A 22,884-nucleotide genomic window follows, 5' to 3' on the forward strand; every position below is an offset into this window, starting at 1 on the left:
CATACTGGTGCTACCCTCTGGAATCTACAGAACTGTGAAATAAATAAACCTACTCCCTTTAATAAGTACCCCAGCCTCAGTACCTTGTCACAGCAAGAAAAAAAAAAAAGATTACAAGCAGGGAATATAATTTCCAGGTATGTGTGTGCGTGGTGGGGGGAGGTGTTGAGCAGATTTTGGAAATGATAAGGAAACCATTAAGAGACACTCTCAGGGCTCCTTCTTATAAAACTGACCAGATGGTGGTAACCTCCATTGGAAAGTTCTAGAGAGGTATGTAGAGGAAATGGGGCAAGGGAAACAAATGTCTACGTGGGCCACTGAACACTCACTGGAGAGGCCCACACTTTTTTTTTTCTTTTTTCTTTTTGGTTTTTTGAGACAGGGTTTCTCTGTAGTTTTTTGGAACCTGTCCTGAAACTAGCTCTTGTAGACCAGGCTGGCTTCGAACTCACAGAGATCCACCTGCCTCTGCCTCCTGAGAGCTGGGATTAATGGTGTGCACCACCACCGCTCGGCTGAGGCCCACATTTTGCTTGGCTATGTGAACTGTTTATAGATAGGTGACCACAAAAGCTATGTAAGGGAGGGGCTTGTGCTTGTAAGATTTATTAATGTGTGTGTATGGGTGTTTTGTCTGCATGTCCATCTGCATACCAGAAGAGGGAATCGGAATTCATGGGGTCTACAGTTGTATGTGGTTGTGAGCTGCCACGTACATGCTGGGAATTGAACTCAGGACCTCTAGAAAAACAGTTCGTACTCTCAACCACTGAGCCATCTCTCCAGTCCCCAGGAGCTTGTCTTGTTCCTCTTCTAGAAATGACTGCTCTTCTCAACAAGATAAGCTCAGAGTGATCTCAGTTCGGAACTCTTCCTGGTCGGAAGGGAATTCTGGCAGGACAGGGCTCTGCTGGTTCTCTCCCAAAAACAGGATGTGTGTGGAGCAGGATGTGACGGGGCAGCTCAGGAACACACACACTCTGTCACACACACACTCACACACACACACTCTCACACACACACACTCACACACACATACTCACATACACGTGGGTACATACGCAACCAGTCATGATTCTTTGCCCTGCGGAGGTGCAAGTTCATGCCACTCACTCATAATTGACCAAGAAGAAGAAATTCCAGGATCCATAGTGGAGAATGGAATCCTCCCTCCAACCACCAATCCTATTACGCCAAAACCAAGAAATTCTTGGTGCAAGCATGTGTTGCACGGAAAAAGCAGCAGTGGAATGGAGTCTCTCTCCCAGGTGGATACCTCAAAGGAGTGACGAAACAGGCACACGTGAAGAAAGGCCTGGGGGTGTGGAACAAGCACCCCTCAAATCCGACATGAGCAGGAGGTACTTACTCCCTACGGTTCCTGTGGCACAAGGGCACAAACTTAGTAAAACAACAAATGCTTCCAATTCTGACAACCAGAACCTTGAAATGGAGCTGTCAGCAGGGCCACACTCCCTCAGGGACATGAGAACAACCTGGTCTTGCCTCCTCCAGGCGATGGCTTCTGGTGGCCTTGGCTTGTGACTGAAACATTCTAATCTCTGCCTCTGCCTCCACCTCTTGCTCTGTGTGTCTCCTCTGAGCATCTTTAGAAGGGACACATCTCATTGGATTGGGGGATTCTTCCAGACAGTGGTCCTATGAATCATTTTCTCTCGAGGTCCTGATATTTGCACAGACCCTGTTTCTAAATAAGGTCTCCTTCCCAGGAATTTTAGTTCGGCCATGAGACCTTGTTAACAAGCCATCAGGGGTGGGAGGCAGTGGTTAAACTCGCTTGCTTTCTGACTTGGTGACGGCATCTTGTGGTGAAGACCACTCATTCTGGAACTACACTGAGAAACCCACCCCTGCCACAAGTTCTCACCACTGTAGAAAGCTAAAAGCATTCTGGGAAATGCGGGTGGACTCCATCTATGCAAATAGTCCTCTCTTCAGTGGCTGTTCCCACACCTCCTGCACTCAAGGTCTTTGCTCATTAACCCAGAACCAGAATGTCTCCCCTTTTGTGGAATTTATGGCTTCTGGCATTGGTAGTGCTTGCCTGATCTGTACCAGTCTTATGCAAATGATTCTTTGGCGATAAATCCTGAACTGCCATGTGATGGGTTTTGCACACCAACTTTGGACCTGTTCTGTCCCTGATGCCTAGAAGTGGGGGAGTCACAAAAGTCAGTGCATGAAGCTAAAATGCCTGTGACCTAAATCATTCTGTAAACCAAAGGAGCCAAGCCCTCTATGCTCCAGATCAAAGCCCACTAGCCACCTCACATTGAAAATAAGGCTCCCATGTCCTGAGCAGGTCTGGTTTGAAATATGGGTAGGAAGAGGTAAGAAAGAAAAGTGCTAAAGAGATCTATTTTCCTCCTCCACACCCAGATACTGCAGTTAGCTTTCCCACATTGTGGGAATTCAGAGCACGCCATGTTTATGGATGAGCCAAGGTAGGCCCAGTCCCTCAAGGACAGAAGGAAAGCCCTTTGTGAGTGCTTGAGAGCAGGGCAGATGCTGGGTACAAGCCCCTGGGTGAAGAGGAGGACAGGAAGTAATATCTACATCTATGGTCTTACTATTCCAAGGGATTCATTCAGAGACCACTCAATCCCTTTCTGCAAAAGGAATTGCTGGCGAAAAATTAACAGGGAGCTAAACCACCTCTTTGCCTTTCTCTGTGTCTTCTCTGCTTCCAGACTGAGGCTCTCCCCTGACTGGTTCTTATCTTCTAAAAGGTCCTAAGAATGGGGCTCTTGACCCATTGTCCTCCCAGACATATGGATTCTTTCACTCTGAGGATTCCTGGATCTACTCCATAATATCCCCACCCCTCATCCTCCCACCTCCCCCACTACCCCCATCCTCATCTCCCACAGCCCTCATAGCCCTTCCCTACTGCCCAAGAAGCCCAGTACTGTAGTCTGTGCCAGGGGTTAGGGATGGATCTCCTGTCAGCACCTGGCCTCTCCCTCTCTGCAAGTATCCCTTCCCTAAGACAGGAGGATAACAGCTGTGAACTGGGAGACCTCTGCCTGTTGGAGCAATTAAAAGCATTCACCGAACACCTCCTACTCAGGACACCCTAGGCCAAAGGGATGGATGGGCACAAAATTGAGCAGCTTAGGAAAGTAAGTTACAACACCCTTGTCCTTCCATACCCATTCCACGGCCCTCTCCCTGCTATCTTGTCTCGTTCCCGAGGTGCCTCCCAGAAGGCAAGAATCACCATCCCTTCAATCTTTGAAGTCAGCTAAGAGTTGAGAGTTCCAGGACTGGAGCTGGGTCCCCAAGGAGGAATTAAATTGAGAAGAGGAACTCCGAGCGATGGGAAGCCCGGGCAATGGGCTAATCCCTAGATCCAGCACTGGGCACTGCTTCAGCCAGAGCGGTCCTGAGGCTTTAAAAAGGAAAACATGGGCAGGACAAACTTTGAAGAAAGCCCGAGCTTTGCACACAGCTCTTCCGGCATCTGTCCAGCCCCTGGGGACTCCCCAGGGCCACCTAGATCAAAGAGCAGGCAACAGTGCATCTGGTCCTCTGACCTGCAACCATGCAGCGCCCCCTGGTGGTGGTTTCTCTGCCAGAGCCTAGGCAGGGCCAGGATACAGGCAAGGCTCTTATTTTCCCTAACGGGGCATAGGACGTACCTCTAATTCCTCCTATGCAAGACAGAACTCGAGTTCCTTTCTCTTTTCTTTTCTTTTTAAAGTAATATGCTTCATATTGCCCTAGAAATACATACAATTTCTGTATTATGTATATTATTAAAGTACCATACATTAATTTCTTCAAAACACAGGCAAAGGGAAAGATAATCCCATATCAATTTGCCAAATAAAGATTCAGGGCATTCAGATAAATTTGGACTTAAGATCCATAAAGAATAATTGCATGGGGAAATTATAACTGATTCAAAACTCATATTTAGGTGCCTTTTGTGTATTTGCTGCGTCTGACAACTCTGTACCCTTCACATAGTTTTCCCTTTCCATATATGGAGGTTTTTACAAAAGCAATGAGTGCTGTTCAAAAGGCAAACTGTTCAGGGACTTAATTTTCCTACTTAGCAGCATGCCAGAAACATTGTTTCCTGCCTCCAGGGTGGATGACCTGGACTTTTAGATATCTGGAGACTGTAGTCTCCCAAACCCTTCTTTTATCCCCAGCCCAAGAGTCCTTTCTGATCCTTCCCTGGCTTAACCTCCAGGGAAGCCCACACTTCTGGCTGTGCCGCTCCTGGGGACGCACCAACCTCAATTCTACAGTACAGCTAAGCCCAGGTGGGGCTTTCCTCAGCATAATGCCTCAGTCTCAGGGCTCAAACTGTGGATCTAACTCCTTCCCTTCGGATTCCTCAGTCGCCAGCTCTGTCATCTTGTATGCTGCCTGGAACTGCTCAGTAAAGCCTTTTAACTGTGACACAGTGAGATGGTAACCATGGTGATCATTGTGGGGTTCAGTCTGTCTCTTCCCTCCCTAGATGACAACCTCCACAAGGTCAGAAAGCTCGTACCTATCAGAATCGCTGTCATATTTTTATGGGATGTGCTCAAATTACTTGTATATGACAAGCATTCAAAAACCTCATGATAAAAATATACCCAAGAAAAAAGTCTCCCATATCTGGGGTGTGGGGAGAGGGGTAGGGGACAAAAGTGAGAGTTTTGGGTAACCGTGGAGAGATCGAGAACTTGGGGGTCAGACATACTGGATTCGAGTCCTTGCTCTGCCATTTTCTGGTTATATGATTTTGTATATGATGCACCACAACCACACTGGTTAAGCCAGTGCTGCCATCTTCCAGATCTGGTTTAATCTGGTGGTTAAACTTAACCCTGAACTTCAGTCCTCTCTAGAGGCTGGAGAGAATCCATTTCAGCAAGTTAAGAGCACTGACTGCTCCTGTAGAGGACCCAGGTTCAATTCCCAGCTATACCCAACAGTTCACAACCCCCTGCAACTCTAGTTCCAGGGGATCCAGTGCCCTCTTCTGGACTCCACAAGCACTGCACACATATGGTGCACATACAGATGAGCAGCTATACACATACACATTAACACAATGTTTTTAGTTAAAGACAATTCTCAAGTTAAATGTCATATGTGATGCCCAATATGCCCACTAAATGCCAGACAAATGTCTCAAATATGATCAAGACCTCTCACTCCCAAGGGTGGAGTTGGTGCTTAACCAGTCAAGTGGAGGTTTTATTTCCCAGTCAGGGTTGCTCATGCAAGATGAACGGAAATGATGCATCCACCTTGAGACTGTCTTCCTCTCCTTCCTTTCCAATCCTTCTGCTATCCAGGAGCTAGGGGCACCTTGGACCAACAGTCCTGAAGGCAGGAAAGAAGGTCCACTATTGAGTGTGACAAAGGGCCTATATTACTGACAGACGAAATAAAGAAATATTATGTCTAAGCAGTGTATTTTTGGATCTCTGCATTACACCAACTTAAATGCAACCAAGGATTTTAAAGGTGCCAACCATTAAACCCGTATTATTTAACACCAGCTGGTGCAATGGGGCTGCATTAGTACCACTTCTTGCCAAAGTCTCCTCCCATTAAAGGATGCGGCCTGAGAGCCCTAGGGACCAGCTGACTCTCATCTGATCTTCTGCCCACCTCCCAAAGGTCTGACAGAGTCTGGCAGACCTGCCACATCTCTGACTCCCTGCCACACTGTGGCTTCAGTGTGCCTTGGCTGATGAAGGGGAATGCCCCATGACGGACCTGTATAAGGAACTTCTGACAGCTCCAATTGAAGTTGACCTAATGAGCAGCCGTGGAAAGGACAAAGCTGTTCAAATGTAGAGCGCCTGAGACCACTGCTCCTTTCCTAAGTGATCTGCCCCAATTTCGGCCATCTTCATATAAAACTGAATTAGAAAGCAAAGATGGAAACCTAGGTGAGGCTTCCTGCTGCCATGGTAACCTCAGTCTCCCCTCACACTCAGGACTGCATCAGCTCCCTAAAGAAAGGCCAGCCTGTGATGGTACCTTTCAGATTTTCTCAGTTAAACAGAAGGGTCTTGGAGTCCGGCTGGAGCATAGCTCAGCCAAGGCAGGTCATTCTGGCTTTGTCTAGACTTGCTCCCCAGGACTTTGGACTTTTTAGTGGGATTTCAGCTCAGGGTTTTATAACTATCAGCTTTGATACTATATATTTGATTATATATATGTATATATATCATATATATATTCAAATGTGCAAATATGTGTGTGTGTAATTTTCCGATAAAAGGGTTCTCTGTAAAACAGCCCTGGCTGTTCTGGGACTTACTTTGTAGACCAGGCTGACCTCGAACTCATAGAGATCCGCCTGAGTGCTGGGATTAAAGGTATGCACCACCACCACCGCCAGGCTTGTTTTTACTTTTATATTTAAAAAAATTTCAAGGCTCATTTTTACAAGGAAATTAACAAAAGGAACAAATTACCCCACTACTAGAATCCGAGTCTCTGTGGTTGTCGTGTGCAGACCACATCTGGTCCACCGACACTGTCTGGTCCACCGACACTGTTTTAAAATGTCTTCATTTTATGTGGAGGCTTTAGCAAGTCCATCATTCTGCCTGGAAAGATGTGCCTGTTGAATTCACCACACACACACACACACACACACACACACACACACACACACACACACGACCCCAAAGGTCCCAACATCAGTTTCCCTGTGTTTAGAAGATCCTCAAGGAACAGTGGGTTAGAGGCCCTTGGTTGCCTGCGGCAGGAGGTTGTAAGACCGAGGGGTATTGTGACATGCTCCAAAGAAAGGCAGTTTTTCATTTGGCCAACGGAAGTCCCAGCCCATTGGGGCAAGGGAGCCGGACCAACATGGAACAGGGGCCTGGGGAGCAGCCCTCAAGGACCCCGAAGAAGAAGGTCGAAGCTCAACCAGCGACCCTGAATCAAACTATCTCGGGTCGCGGTCGGGTGCTGCTAATAAGAGAGTTCTTGAAGCAGGAAGAGAGCTACACGACCCTGCCGAACTTTCCGGGTCAGCCTCCGAAGAATCCAAACGCTGAGCCCGCCGACAGCCAAGAAACAGACTGTCAAAGTAGTTCCAGCAGTGCCAGGCGGAGACTCAAGCGAACCGGCGACTGCTTGGCAGACAGCCCAGAAGCCCCGGCCGCAAAGTCCAAACGCAGCGCGGAGAAACCGGAGAAGACAGAGAAGCAGCAGCTCTCGAATCTCAATGAAAAGGACTCGCCCGATAGCGAGGCATCTCGAACTCGACACGGGGCTTCCTGCTCGGAGACTTCTGAGATCGCCGAGCTAGGCTCGGAGCCCGGCAAGCAGCTGCTCTTGGTGCTATGCCACGCGTCGGCGCTAGGCACGCAGCTGCCCCGGCTGCAGCTGCTCCTGCAGCAGGTGCGCGTCCAGGACCGCCGCCCGCCAGCCGCGCTCGTCGGGATCTTGGTGCAGCCGCGGCCGGATGAGGAGGCAGAGTCGCGCCGCCGTCTGGAGGACCTGCTCTGCAGCGTTTTCGCTTCAGAGAATCCAGGGGTCGAGGTGTACACCGCAGTGTTCTGCCCCAGCCGCCCCCAGGGTGTCCTGGACGTTCAGCGCGCTGCCAGTCGAGGTCACGTGGGCCCCCTAGTGGATCGCCAGACCCAGACGGATGGTGAGGAGCCCGAGGGTGGAGACTGGGACTATTGTTCCCCTGAGAAGTGGGCAAATCTCTGACCTCACTGCCACGTGTTGGCACCTCCGGAAGTTTGGGGTGCAATTTGAATGGTAATAAACCAGCTTCCTTTTCCCAAGATATGCAGCCTCGGACAATCTGAAAAGTGTTCAAGTTAACTCGGAGGGTTACCTCTCCCACCCATCTGCCCTACCCACAGCTTAGGAGAAACCATGATGCAGTGTTGTTGGATCTATAATAGCCCACCCTCACCTCTCCAAACGCACTGATGTGCCCTTCCTGGGTTCTTTAGTGGGCTCCTATCTTCTGTAACTCCTTCAGGGGATAAAAATGTCAACAAAAACAGTCCATTGTGAGCCAGTACTGTGTGAAGGGCTCTCACCTCCAGGCTTCACAACAACCCTCTAAGGTTGGGACTTCAGGAGAGTTAACTGGTTTAACACTGCAATTTTACTCAAAGCCCCTAATACCCTCCCTGTGGCCCTGGAGGGCTAATTTGAGGCCTAGGGTCCTTGAGCAGTAGACTCTTAACATGAGTTTCCAGCACCCCGTTTCTAGAAGCCCCTTTCAGGGACAGCACAGAGACTAGAAAAGTGTTCTGAGCCTAGAAGCCTTGGTGTCCCATTACAGAGGCTCGGCCAACTTTCAGCGAGTGACCAAGCTCCCTCCCTTTAGATCCACCATCCCGTGTGACATGCAAGGATGAAGGACTGCTTGATGCCGTATTCAGCACGAAGAGGCTAGCTTCAGAATAAATGATGACACACTCATTCTACTGTCCAAGCACACTGAAAGGTCAGAACCTCAGGGACAGTTGAAGGATAGGGTATGATCACTCTTGGATACTCTTGGATACTCTTAAGACGGTATAACCTCACTACCTAACCCCTCAACCTTTGAAGCCCATTCTTTTCCTCAATAGCCGCTAACACAGCTATGTTTCACAGGGATAGTTTCAGTGTGCCTGGTTAAGCCCCCACTGATGGGTCATTCTGACTGTGCCTCTAAGCAAGACTACAAAAACCCTAGTCCACCTTTGGCAACAGCCTCTGAGTAGGGAAAGTTTCCCGACTCTGCCTAGAGCTGTCCCCTGTGCTCAATCCTATTACTTTCACTCTCAACTCAGACAGCTTGTATAAACCCTGCTGGCTTTCCTTGCCTGGGTCTAGGGGTCCCGGGAACGAAAGCTAAGACAAAGCAAGAAGGAGGCAGCTGCACTGTGACTGCTCTCTAGAGGAGCCAGGCTCTCGGCAGAGAACGAGGAAGACTTCTCCCAGCTTCTAAACCACGCGTTTTCTCCTTCATGGGAGAAACATTCCTCAGTCCAGATTCTGTCGTCCATCTCCCAGGAACACAAGTCTGTGTGTCCTGTGCCCTGTGGCCTCTCTTCGGGTGAAATGGACTAACTCTTTTATGGCTAGTAGGACATTCTACCCATGTAAGTCCCTACTCCCATCTGACTCTTTTAAACCAGTTATTCTCAGCCAGGAACAACATTGCCACCTCCTCAAAGCTCTGGGGATATTTAGCCAGATCTAGATGTTTCTAGTTATCATGGCGGGGTGCTGACCAGTCAATGCCAGAGAGGATGCAGAATTTCCTATGACACGCAGCACAGCCTCCCCAGGGAGACGTTACTCGACGCATAGCATCAATCATGGCTGAGATTGAGAAACTGGCTTAAACCAGGTTAAGATCATCAATATCTTGCAGTGATGAGCATCATTCAAACTTCCAGTCTCTCTAGTTATAAATGGCATCCCCTCTACTGGTCCATCACTCTTGCCCTGAGGAAGCATCCAGTCCTGCCCACTGGACCCCCTTACTCCAAACCAAACACACACACACCCACCAATGCCACTGATCTGAGTTTCTCAAGTTCCTAATTCTCCATACCTTTCTTCAATCTTTTCATGCAACAAACTAGTTTTTTTTTTATCAATTCATTAATTTCAAAGCCTGTATAATCTGCCTGCTAGATTCACAAAGAAAAAGAACCCTTAACTGGAATTTAGTCCTGAGTGTGCCAACAATCAGCTGGGAGTGGAGAGGCATTTGCATGTAATTTAACTTCTCTAAACCTCAGTATTCTTTCCATAAAATAATAATGATAATAATAATGGCAAAGTCTTTGCTGGCTCTAGAAGCCTGAAGTCGATCCTCTCATTCACTGTTGACATCTGGTCTGGCCTTTGTGTGGAGCTATGAGACCTTTCTGGCTTGCTAGCTCTCCCCTGATCTGTGTCATGTCCCCTCTCCCCAACAGTTGTGGGACTCTGGGTAGGGCAGGTTACTTACCTACATAGCTTACCTAGTTAATGGAGGAAGTTCTCTCTCTCATTAGGAGCACATTTTCTATTGTGGTGAATGACATTTAGGATGTATTTTCAAAATACCTTTCACGCTTCCATCCTAAAATGAAAGTCACATTATTGATTTTAAGGAAAATTCATAGTCTATTTGACCCATCCAGAGTCTTGGGAGGTAGTAAGTCTGTTTCACCAATGTAATGAGTTTGAGAAATTGTTTTCTAAGAGCTGGCTTAAGGTAGAATTCTTGGTCAAATTCAAGGGATCATACAAAAGTTTAGACACACATGTACCCATGTACACACACACAAATACACACATACACACACACACACACACACACACACACACACACACACACACCGTCCCTGGTCCCCTCCCAGGAGGAAGGAGGAAGAATTTCAGAGATGACAGAGGGCAATGGGTCCTAGGAGGTAAAATGTTAAAAAGAAGCCAAATCTTCAGAAAAGTTTCCTGAAAACTTACTAAACAAATGGTGACCATAGATGTTTGTGTTTGGGGACAGACATGTAGAAACCAGTAACAGAGCTGAGAGTTCCATCCAGGATGTCTTCGAATAAATGATAGCTCCCGTGGACCCAGGAACTCGCAGTGGAAAGGTGCCCCAAACTGGCGCTCTAGTCACAGAATCAAGGGGATCCCGCTTTCATAGGCACTGTCTTAATCAGGCCCTGAAGAGATAGGGCCGCGGCTGCCCCCTGCCTGTTCCAGCGGGAAGTTCGGGAAGAGAAAAGATGTTCCAGCGAAGACTGCCAGAGCCCTAGCCATGGGATCCACCCTGGCTTTTGTGACCTCACAGGAGGTATGGGTTACTCTTGTCTGTGGGCCCTTGCTGCAGTCAAAGACCAGAGCCATACCCGTAAGGGAGACGACCTCCCTAGGAAGGGAGCCAGGAAATCACAGCTCCATGTAGCTCCTCGGTGTTAGCCTAGTAGGATCACCATGAAGAAGGTAAAGAAGAAAAAGTCCGATTCCAGGCGCCGCAGGGATTCCATTTCACCGCAGGCTAGCTCCGACTCCTCACAGCAGCACAACTCGGAAACCCCACCGTCATGCCCAGAGCCCACCTCGCCACCATCGCAGCCACAACCCTGTCAGGAGTCCACCCCACCACAAGTTAACCCTGAACCTATACCGCAACAGCCTGCGCCCCAGGCTCTCCCAGCTGCAGAACGTCGGTCCTCAACACCATGCCTGGTACCTGCAAAGGTTGAACCCAAAGCAAGCTCTCCATCCAGGAAAGCAGGTAGGCGGACTTCCTGTTTAAGTAGTTCTAGCCTTCTTGCTGATGGGGTCTCGGAACCCAGTTCTTGTATGATGATGGCATACAGTTAGTATGTTACCTGGGGCCATGTTTATGAAGGATGAAGGGGAGTAACTACCATAGAGGCCAGGATTCCTGGGTTTTGTCATTCCATACATACCAGGTCTCACTGGAAACAGCCATGAATACATAGTAACATCTAACTCAGCTCTATGGTGAGTCAACAACTGTTTAAAAATTAAAGACAAACTGTCTAGAAGTGAGGCCATCATATGCCTTATGACTACATTTTTGTCTGATTGTTCTCAAGAGAAACCTGACTAGCAGAAGGAAGATAGTCCAGAGTGCCGGGGGTGGGGTGGGGGGCTGTGTGACAGTTTTTGAGAGAACTGGGATTTTCTATTTATCAGGTGGAAGATGGGAGAAAAGTTTTTTCCTTGTTGTTCCAAGAGGTCTGACCTTGAACCCACAGAGAGGATAGCGCAATAAAATCCAGGATTCCTGCCTAAATTCTAACTTCAGATAAACCACAAATAATGTTAGTATATGTCTTTCAAATAAGCACCCTGTATTTCTGTTTGCTAAGTTGTCAACCTTTCCCACAGAAGATACTGGAAAAGAATCTGCTCAATGTCTAAAACAAACAAAACAACACTAACAACAAAATAATACTTTGTAGCCACCAGTTCTGTCTACAGTTAAACGGCTGGCTGCCTGTCAAAAAGTGATCCCCATCTGCTTGGATAGCCAATGAGAGGCCAAACTCTGGACAGTATTAAGGGGACTCAAGTGGAGCTGGATAAAGGAGACAGCCAATCAAACTGACCGACCGCTGGCTATTCTTTCAGTATCTAGCACTTAAGCTCAGCCATCTAACTTAATCTTCTTATCTGATAATACTGTAGGGATGGTATTATTCCCCTGCCCATTTTATAGAGAAGGAAACCAGGATTCAAACTAGCTAACAGGCCCTGGAGCAGCCGTTGGTACTGCTGAAAAGGGAACTTCATTCTATTCTGACTCCAGAATCCTTACCCTTAACCACAGCTTTTCCAAGAAGCCAGCTAGCCTCTCAAGAAGGACACCTTTCTCTGACCTTTCCTTGAATTGTGACCAGGGGCTCTGTGTCCTGGAGCAGGCCACGCTCTCTGGGCCACAGCAGTCCTAAGACAGTCTGGGTCGAAAGTTAATATGAGACACAAGCAAATGAGTGCTCTAAATCCAAGGAATTGCCAGGACACCTATGCCTCTGTGACTAAGCACCACGTCCTTGACCTGTGATGGTATTGTGTGACATGAGCATGAACCACGGAGACAAACATTTCCGGGTGATGACCTCAGAACTGGTGTCACCAGTAGAAGACAAACAGTGCTGTTGCAAATCTCTTTTAAATCTCGAAGCGGTCACTTAGAAGGCAGTGGGGTTTTGAGGAGACGAAGAAGTGGCCCACGGCATTTGTTAACTTTCTCATCACTGTGACCAAATGTTTGAAATAGCCGAAAGAATAAATTGTTCATGTTGGTTCACAGTTTTAAGGTTATCCTTGCACCTTGGCAAGAAATACCTCAGAGTAAAGCAGCCAGGAAGTGGAGAAAGGAAGGACAGGAAGGACAGACATATCCTGCAAAGACATACCCCTAGTATGTCTTCCTGCTAAGCTCCACCTCCTACCTTCTGCCAACTCCCAATAAGGCTACACTGTGAATCCATGAAAGGGATTAATCCGTTCATTAGATCAGAGCCTCCACAGATCTAATTTTTCTCCAGACACACCTTAATAGTCACACCCAGGGGTGCGCATTACAGATAACCTTGGCGTTTTTGAATCAGTCAAGATGATGAGATTCACCGTCACGTTCATTGGTGTTATCGTGGACACCTCATGTTGCTTCTCAGGGAATCATCCCCCTCTGAGGAAGAGCAGGAAGAAAGGTTGGAAATATGGACTGAAGACTTTTAAATGTATGATGTCACTTTCTATAACCACGCCTTTTTAACGCAAAATAATGTGACTCAAGGCAGTGCCAATCCTCCGTTACAGTGATGGTCATTAGAAAAGGACAATAACATGTTGGAGATTTAGAATTCAGAATATACACTGTTAGTAGGAATGTACAGTGAGATGGCTACTGTGGGAACCAATCTGGAAGCTACCACGTGACCCATTCCATTTTTGAGTATCCACACGAGGGAATTAAAACCACACCCAGATGGAAACCTATATGTGAACGTCCTAACAGCACTGTTGATAATAGCTAAAAGTTGGAAACAACCCAGTGTCCACCAGATGATGGATGGGTAAACTAAATGTGGTATAAAATATCAGAATGAAACACTACTTGCAATGAAAAACTGATGTGCTTTATTTAAAACCACTACAACACAGATGAACCTTAAAAATATTAGTCTAGAGAAGCCGATTCTCCCAAGAGTTAATATATATTATTTGATTTCACTTGCAAAATGCCCAGAATAGGTTAATCTATTGCCTGGGATAGGAAAGAGAGAAATGGGGGTGTCTGATGATAGGGTGAGGTTTCTTCTTCAGGAGATGGAAGTGTCCCAAAGCTATATAGTTGTGATGGTCACACAACTTCACAAGCATACTAAAGCCACCTAGCACACTAGTAGTAAATTAAAGGACTTTGAGAGTTATATCTCAATTTCAGCTTTTTAAGCTGAAAATAAAATCATTGTTTGTAGAATCCTTGCTTTCCCCATTCCGAGAAAACCATGTGTTCTATAGATAGACTAAGCAGGAAGTGTACTGAACCTGCTGGTTGACTAACCGGCTTTACAGCACTTAAGACTGAAGCCCTTGTCAAACCCAGTTGGAATTATCCACTAAAAAAACAGCTTGGTCAGAGACAACGGGTAACATCTTCCAGTTCTGCTAAATCAGGTCCCAGAAGAGCACAGAAATGGTAGGACTGGGGAACTGTTTCTGGGAGAATAAAGCAGTGTAATGTTTGCCTTTGGGATAAACTAGTGCCCGCGACATACACAGAATATAACAACACCAACTCCAGGACTCTCGTTGCAACCTCTCATGGGCAGTACAATCGCCTGCTTGCAGCTCTTCCTACCAGTTCCATAGGAAGGACTTCCGCTGACTTAAAAGTTAAAGATCTTACTCCCAGCACTTGGGAGTCAAAGGTAGAATCTCTGAGGCCAGCCTGATCTACAGAACGAGTTGCAAAACAGTCAAGGCTACGTAGAGAACCCTTGTCTTAAAAAAGAAAAAAAAAAAAGTTGGAGATCTTGAGCTGATGTCCACTCTTTTTTTTCTTTTCTTTTCTTTTTTGGTGTTTTTTCCTTCCCTTTTCTTTTCTTTCTTTCTTTCTTTCTTTTTTTTTTTTTTTTGAGACAGGGTTTCTCTGTAGCTTTGGAGCTTGTCCTAGAACTAGCTCTTGTAGACTTGTAGACCAGGCTGGCCTCAAACTCACAGAGATCCACCTGCCTCTGCCTCCCAAGTGCTGAAATTAAGGGCATGTGCCACAACCACCCAGCAAGCTGATGTCCACTTCTGTAATGAACTTGCTATATTCTTTAAGCCTCAGATTCCTTATCTGGAAAAAAAAAAGAGAGAAAGAAAGAAAGAAAGAAAGAAAGAAAGAAAGAAAGAAAGAAAGGAAGGAAGGAAGGAAGGAAGGAAGGAAGGAAGGAAGAAAGAAAGAAAAGAAAAGAAAAGAAAAGAAAAGAAACCAGCACATTCCATGTCACAGGATTGCTGTCACAATTGAACATAGATGACAGGAAGCACTAGACAGGTGTAAGCAATCTCTTTGCATTGCTGTGATTCTTCCCAAGTGACACCAGCCTGTAACCCACCTATTCTTCCAAACAGCTAGTCCCCCTTGTGTTTGAGAAGGGGGCTGCCTTCTTAAGTCGTTCGATCTCACCCCTTTAACGATGTCTTTAAAAAGCCTTGGGTTTCCTGTGGTAACACTGCAGCTGCCACGTGTGACTTCTAGGGCTGTCCTCAAGACTGTGCCCCACCCCCGGGAACATGGTGCCGCCCTCATCTCTCTCGTTCTCTGTCCAGCAGTGCCTCTGACCTATATGGCTCCACGCTCCTGCTCCTGTATGGCCTGCCCTGGCAGCTCCGCTTGCTGGCGTCGTCTGGGGCTGTGTCACAGCCGCATCTTCGATGTCCTCCTGCCTCGGGACTGGCAAGCCATGCCGGGGAGAGGATTCCCAAACCTTCTCACCTTCTACAGGTTCCCAAGCAAGTGGGAGGGTTAAAGCCTTGCGCGTATAGTTCCCAGGGCCGGGCTCCATCCTCAGACCTTACTAGCAATCGTGTGTAATAAATTCCTCCAGAAACCATAGGTCTTTCCAAAGGAAAGCCTTCCCCTCTAAATATTCAAGTCAGCTTTGGTGGGGCAGACTCTTGTGGTACCTTTTCTCTTTTCCACAGAAGCCCTCACTCCTGAGAGCACCCCTCCACCTAACCCATATAATATACAAACTCCACTCACCTGGGAACTTTATGATTACATGTTGGTTGACCATTCACTTCCTTTTCTGATTCATACCATACATAGGGAGCATCTATTTAGCACACTGTATGTGAATTATCCCTGGAACTCATTGATAAACCTGGTTATTATTCACATGCCCCTTCTACTAATAATAGAAAAATCTGCCCCATTGCCATGAGCATCCATAAGGACCATATATTCCAGACTGGTTTGTTGTTGTCAGCCCCTCCTCCATCCTGGCATCACCCATGATGTTCCTCTTCCACAGTGACATCAGCAGAAATGTATCTAGCCACTGTCACTCACAGGAAAACCCTCGTCCATGTTAAGAACAGACTGAAGATGTCTTCATTCTTGCAGGACTGCTGGGTTAGGTGTTAGAGCTAAGAGAGGGGCCTCTACCCAGACGACCAGTCCCTCTTGTGCTCAAGACCTCACAAAAGCCCCTGGCAAAGGGCCTTCCATGCAGAGGCTTTCTATCCTGCATCAGGAGCATGGCCCACTGTCCCACATTCTTCCCCTCTCCTTACTCTTGCCAGCTCCCTCTCCTGCAGAATATGAAACACACACACACACACACACACACAGAGAGAGAGAGAGAGAGGGGGGGGGGGGGAGAGGAGAGAGAGAGAGAGAGGAGAGAGAGAGGAGAGAGAGAGGAGAGAGATAAAGGGCCACTCTGGGGAACAGAACATGCCTGGAAACGCCTGCCCACCACTCACCCACATAATGTGCCCATCCATCTGCTGCCAGATGGTGCTGTGGGTTCCCATAGGTAAAAAAAAAAAAAATCAAAGTCTGCTCCAGCTGGATGCTAGGCACTATGAGAGTCACCTAAACAAGATCTTCACCTTCCGACGTGTTCAACCCGGGCGGTAGCAAAGACACATGCATTTAGAAACCTCTATACAAAACGGGCAGTGTTGGATCCAGGAGGGCTCCTGGGAGTTTTAGAGTAAGACAGCGCCATGTCAGGGTCCACAGCATTGTGGGCCCAGTGTATGAGCCAACTCCAAAAGCATCCTGGCGTCCTCTACTGCTTCAGATGAAGAGGAGGGGTCTTTTAAGCTGTAGGAAAAACCAAAACAGGGTTCAGACTCAGGAAAGCGAGGGAAAGAGGCCTTGATCCCATGGCCAGGGCAAGACGCGTGGTTTTTATTTCGTTTCACAAGGGAAAGACTGCTTCTACAGTCTTTCCCTTTTCAGAGGACTTAAAATAGGCATTCACGTTAGACAAGAATCCCTGCTTTAGTTGGTTTCCTCTCAGACTGGCTGCTTCATTTCCGGGATGCCTTCCTTGCATTTACTAGTTCACTCATTTGTTGTCCCAGTCTTTGCAGTGATGTCACTAATCTGTGCTCTCCTGATATCTAAAAGTCTCTGAATTGCCTCCGAGAGTTGTTGTGAAGCTTAAAGAGGACGTTGCGGGGGGGGGGTCTGGTACCTGGCTTGGCACATCATGGTCTGGACCAACCTCATTCTATTACCCTTCTAGGCATCAGGCCTAGGCCAGCCCACCCTCATACCCCAGGGATCTTGTTGGAAGCTTTGTTGGAAGGGGGAGGGACACTCATTAGGGTACCCTTTCCTTCCTTTAGAAGGAAGATCAGGACAGGACCCTCTAAGTTCCATTGTCTCCTTCCAGGACACAGACACTAAACTTTTCTCCCCCAACCCCCCTTTCTGCTGTGCTTTGCAGAAAACCTTCAAGGAAATACTGCACTCCCCGTAATTCACGTACTTCAGGCTCTCGGGACTGTTGCTGTGTCTCTGGGAGCCCTGGGAGCTGCCTACTTCATCGCTGAATCCTTGTGAACTGAACCCCAGGCCCATGGTCCGGCAGGTAGGAGGATCGCCTTGTCCCTTTCTTCTACATAGAGCTATCTCAAGGTGAACTAGGCCTTCTGCCTGCCAGGGAAAGCCCATAGTCTAGGCAACTCATTCCTGACTCAAGATAGGCTGTCATGGCTGTCCCAGGACCATTTATGAGAACCATCAGGACAAACTCCTACCTTCTCTCTTGTACCCTGCCCGGCAATGGCTTCCCTAACCCTACAGGAAGAAGTAGGATGGTTGGGGTAGCAGTTGCTCACAATTTTGGGCCTTTCTTAGAATGTCTAAGAAAACTGGTCACCCTTCTCAACATCTCCAGTTGGACCTCTCCTTGGTGGCTTAGCTCTCCCCCGGGGTACCCCCCCAACTCCAGTGACTGTTTCCACTCACACCAGTGTCCTCTAGCCTGTTCCACAAGGTTCTTTGAAATGTGTGTGACCTCTCCTGCTCCTGATATCACACCATCTCTGAGTATGGGGATGTCTTCAGACACCACTCCATTTCACCTGAGCCCCCGAGCCCCAGAAGCAGAGCCAGAAACAAGGACTGGGTACACTCGATACCTTAAGGAAGCACTCTCAGGAGAACGCCAAGGTGGGTGGGAAGGCAAGAGCAAGAAGCCAGCAACCTGGCTCCATGGAGTCTCAGAATGTTATTTGTACAACAGAGCCGCTTGCTCAAGAGACATGAGGCTTCCCCTTCCATGTCCCTGTGCCCCTTGATCAGTACAGGACTGTAGGGGTGTAGGGAGGAAATTTGGGTCTTGGTGGAAAAATCAATTCCTCAGCTTGAGTGCCAGTCACTGGAGGAAGGAGTAGCGCTTGGTCATCAGCAGCCAAAATCTACCATTCAAAGAGCCAATGCATCCGCTGAGAAGAGAACTGGGCAAGGAAATCGCCGAGAGTACCCACGGTCATCCCAATAGCTAGGTCTTGGTCAATGAATGCTTAAAAAGTGATGGTTGAGGTAGGGAGCGAGAGCCAAGAGAGATAGTTCAGCCTGACCCTGAGCCGTCTATCGTCCGTGGGAGTGGATGGGTGATGACTGAAGTCAAACACAGGTCTGGGAATCAATGATTAAAATACATAAACATCCAAATCCTGCAAATGGCTCCAGTGAGAGTCATTTTGCCAGAGCTCCTGATGTCCATTCAAGGATCATCTGAGGAATAATAATAGTAAACCACCCTGACCTCCAGGAAATATCGCGTGCAGCACCTAAGAGCCTTGGCTTCCCTCTTCTCGGACTTGCTGGGAGTGAGGAGGTGTTTGTAGGAGATAGTTGGCAGCAGCTGTGTCTTCTTATCATACCAGCATGATGCCCGAAAAGTTGCTGGATTTGGGCAATCTCTAGTCTAGACTGTGCCGCTTGGATTCGGTGTCAGTATCACCTCTAGTGGAGAGCAACAGCTCTCTCCAAAGACAATGGACATGAGAATCAAAGAGAGAGGGTCAGAGGTGCCCTGTTCAGGGCCATTGCCCCGGGTGGGAATGATAGTGGCACTAGCCACATAAAGGATGCAAGCATTTCATCTATGGGATTCCTTGTAGCATCACTGCTTGGAAGTATGGGTTCTGCCATCACGCAGGCTTAGGGTTAGATGTTCCTTTGGCATCCAGTGCCTGGAGTCTGGGGCAGGTTCTGACATCTCGTTCTCCTCCCGTTAAGTGGAGATAATACCAGCAGAACTCTCTTGTTGGGAAGACTGAATTTTAAAAGCTGGTGATGGCGAGATGTCTCAGTAAGTGAAGTATTTGCCTGGCAAGCATGAAGATCTGAGTTCAAAATCCCCATCATCCGAGTAAAAAGTTAGAACCAGCAGTGTGACCCCAATGCTGGAGACATAGAGGCAGGAGGGTTCTTAGGGCTCTCTGGTCAGCCAGTCTAGCCAATCATTGATCTCTAGGTTCAGTGAGAGACTACTACCACCTTGTCTCAAAGTAAGAAGGAAAGCAATTGAGGAAGACTCACCATGTTGACCTCTGCCTTCCATACATATATGTCAATCCGCACACATGCAGAGGCAGATGGGTGGAGAGGGAAGGGGGAAGAAAAAAGAGAGAAAGGAGAGGAAGAGAAAGAAGAAGAGGAGGAGAAAAGAAGGAATTTGAATTCTAAAATGACTTTTTTACAAAAAGCATGTAGTTGTTGAACCGTAAGGTAAGTGGAAACTGTTAAAGTGGAAAGTTGTCGAGATAGATTGCAAGGGATTGATTAAGCTAATAACTGTGTCACTTACTTATTATTTATTTTTCCTTACAGATCCAGTGTCCATCAAAGGATCTCACTTGTCACCAAAATAGAGAGAGGGAAATATCTTGTCTCTTTTCATCATTTTATTTTACTTTTTTATTTTTGAGACAAGGACTTCCTACATAGTCCAGGATAGCCATAAACTCCTAATCTTCCTACCAGAGCCTGCAGAATGCTAGGGTTTCAGGTGTGTGCCACCAGACACAGGTAGAAATCGGTCTTCAGTGTTTTACTCAGAAATGTAAAAGTTGGAGCCAGCACCCAGTCCTGGAGGTAAGAGCATTAGGGATGCATCAGTCTGAGTAGGAACCGACCATTCCTGGTCTTGGCCTCTCAGCAGGGAGAGCCACACTGCACACATTCAACAGAACAATGTTTCCACTTTTCTCGCTCTAAAAGCAAGAACGACCGGGCTCAATTCAACGCCTAATTTAACTGGTCAGCCGCACGTCAGGCCAGTTAACAGGGGCAGGAGGGACAAGCTAGTAAAAGCCTGTGTTCTGGGAGACAAGGGCCCTGAACCCAGCAGAGTTGTCTCTAGGAAATTTCCCCTCTTGTCATGACTTGTGATGGGGTCCTGATCTGCTTGCACCCTGTGACGACTTCTGGCCAGTGCTGGGTGGGCTTTTTCTTCTAATTCTTAAACCGTCAGGTAGAATCTTAGTCTACAGTAATCCCAGTGGGTACTCCTGGAAGAGGCAGGTATTACAAGGAAGGGAGACAGACAGCACTGGGGACAGTGGCCTCGGCAGGCAGCTGGAGCCGGACCCTGCTGGTGCCACCTTGGAAGACGGCCGTACACACCATTAGAGTAACCCCACCCAAGAGAAAACTAATAGTGAGTAGCCGCTGCTGCCTGCCATTGCTGGAGACCTACCAAGAGGGAGATGGCTGTACTTCATCCTCAGGAGAGGAAACCTGTAGACAGAGAAGAGTAGAGGGCAGAGAAAGCTGTGCCCACGTCTTGTGGGGCAGGGAAGGGCGGAATGAGAGCCTGCTGTTCCTCTAAGAGTTGGCCAAGGGGGAAATCTAACCAGACTGCCCCCGGTGAGGCAGGGGACTGATATTCCCAGAGCAGTGGATAGAACTGAGTGGATCGGTCAGGCTAGTTAGTTACAGGAAGCCCCCAGATCCCTCAAATCTTTCTTTAAGGTGATCCCAGCAAACACCACTAGTTGAGGGAAATGTCCAGGGAACAAGTGATCCCCACTGGAATTCCGGAACTCCCTGAGCCTATAGAAACCTCTGGAAAAATTAGGCTCTTAAAGAATACACAACAAGGGACCCAGGAGGGTCATGCTGCTGCCCTGTGCTGTATTTGATATGAAGAATCCCACAGATATCAGAGACCCAGTGGCCACTACTTCTGCAAGGCCTGACTCCTATGACCGAAGACGAAATTCTTTCCCTGGTATATTAATTAGACCCCCGGCTGTTGTAAATGACAACTTGGCAAAACCGCGATCCTGCTTAAATACAGCCCTCAGCCCAGGACACAGGCTTACGCAGCTATACTTGGAGCCGCTGACCCTCACGAGTAGTTCTCTCGCTCTCAAGTCTTCTCAGTCTCCCACCCTGCCGTGTCTTCCAGGATGGTCTCATGTATCCCAAATTCTATACGAAGGAGGAGACCACATTGCCTGAGGAGACCTTGAACTGATTCTCCTGCCTCTACCTCACAAGTGCTAGAACTGCAGGCATACACCACCATGCACGGTTTATTCAGTAAGAGGTATCAAACCCAGGATCTCGGGCATTTTAGACAATCACTTTACCAACTGAGATGCATCTCTAGTCCCAGACTTACTTTTGATGCCTGACCCCAGACTCCCGGTGGGGCTGCAAGCCACTAGGAATCAGATCACCTTATATTCCCCATGCATTTATTTTTTTGTTTTCAAGTCTCCTCCACCTACACACACACACACACACACACACACACACACACACACACTGTCTCTAAGACACTGCCCACAGCACCTCTGTAATGACTGCCCATTACCCTGCCCCTGAGGTATTGACTGATTTGATGATGCTGGCCACAGGCCTGTTCTAGGAACCAAGATAAATGGGTTCTTCAGCCTGGCTGCTTTCCATTCGACACAACGTTTTTAACTTATATTTCAGTCCTATATGTAGCAACTGTTCTCTTTTTACTTCTAAGTGTGTCACAATCTATTTCTTCATCTGCTACTGATATAATGTCATTTTTTCAAGTTAGGGTTCTTAAAATAAATTTAATATGCTTGTGTAATTTTTTAATGGGAGCAAAGTTTTCATTTCATTTAAATATCTAGAAAAGAATTTGCTGGGTTTTTTTGGTGGGCACATGCTTAATTGATTTGGTGAGAAATTTTTTAAAGTGTTTGTACCATCTCAGCCTCGTTTACCAGAAAGAACTGTGAGAATTCTGGAGACTCCACACTGCCTAGCTGTTTAATTAACCAGCACATGGTACTCCTCTGAACAAACAAAAACCTTTCTACTGACCCACTGTCTAGATCCTTTATTAAGGAATGGCAATAAATGTTTAGTTGTGAGAGTGGTTTTATAGTCAGTGCTAAAATAATCATTTATACTGAGCCAGTGACCTCAGCTGTAGCAGGCCTGAGGCAGCATCCTCCACAGGAGCAGGGACAAGGGAACGACCTCTGAGAAAGCATGCCTGAACCAGCGACCTCTGCCTGAGCAGGTCCAAGGCAGCTGCCTCAGCGGGATCAGCCCCAAGCAAGCAACTTCTATGGGAGCAGAGCAACTGCCCAGAACACCAGATTACCTCCTGGGTAGTCACTGCACCACCAGGACTAACCATGTGAGCCTTGGGTTCACTGGCACCTGGAAGATTGATCACCAGAGATACAGCCCCAACTACGCCAATCAGAGGAAAAGATGGGTAGACAAGGTAAGAACATACTCAACACCACAAAGAGCAACATGACACCAACAAAAACTAGTGACCTTACAACAGCAAGACTTGAACACCCAAATACAGACGAAGCAGAAGAAAGTGACCTAAAAAATAAATGTAGGAGAATGTTTGAGACCCT

General features: G+C 47.5%; 1 protein-coding gene and 1 long non-coding RNA gene across 2 annotated transcripts; one reads left to right on the plus strand and one right to left on the minus strand.

The window, feature by feature from the left end:
- Positions 1-6,387: 6,387 nt before the first annotated feature.
- On the minus strand, positions 6,388-11,027 carry LOC146896134 (uncharacterized). Its single transcript, XR_015004336.2, has 3 exons — positions 10,468-11,027; positions 9,984-10,084; positions 6,388-7,810 (listed from the first exon to the last, which is right to left on the minus strand). It is a non-coding gene; the product is annotated as an uncharacterized LOC146896134 (long non-coding RNA).
- Spata3 (spermatogenesis associated 3) lies at positions 6,787-22,099 on the plus strand. Its single transcript, XM_085697323.2, has 3 exons — positions 6,787-7,651; positions 17,451-17,594; positions 19,847-22,099. The coding sequence occupies exons 1-2, from the start codon at positions 6,787-6,789 to the stop codon at positions 17,564-17,566; spliced, it is 981 nt and encodes a 326-aa protein (XP_085553449.2). The 3' UTR covers positions 17,567-17,594; positions 19,847-22,099.
- The last annotated feature ends 785 nt before the right edge of the window (positions 22,100-22,884 follow it).

The sequence above is a fragment of the Myodes glareolus genome, chromosome 1 (assembly GCF_982192425.1).
Source record: "Myodes glareolus chromosome 1, mMyoGla1.1, whole genome shotgun sequence".
NCBI lineage: Eukaryota > Metazoa > Chordata > Mammalia > Rodentia > Cricetidae > Myodes > Myodes glareolus.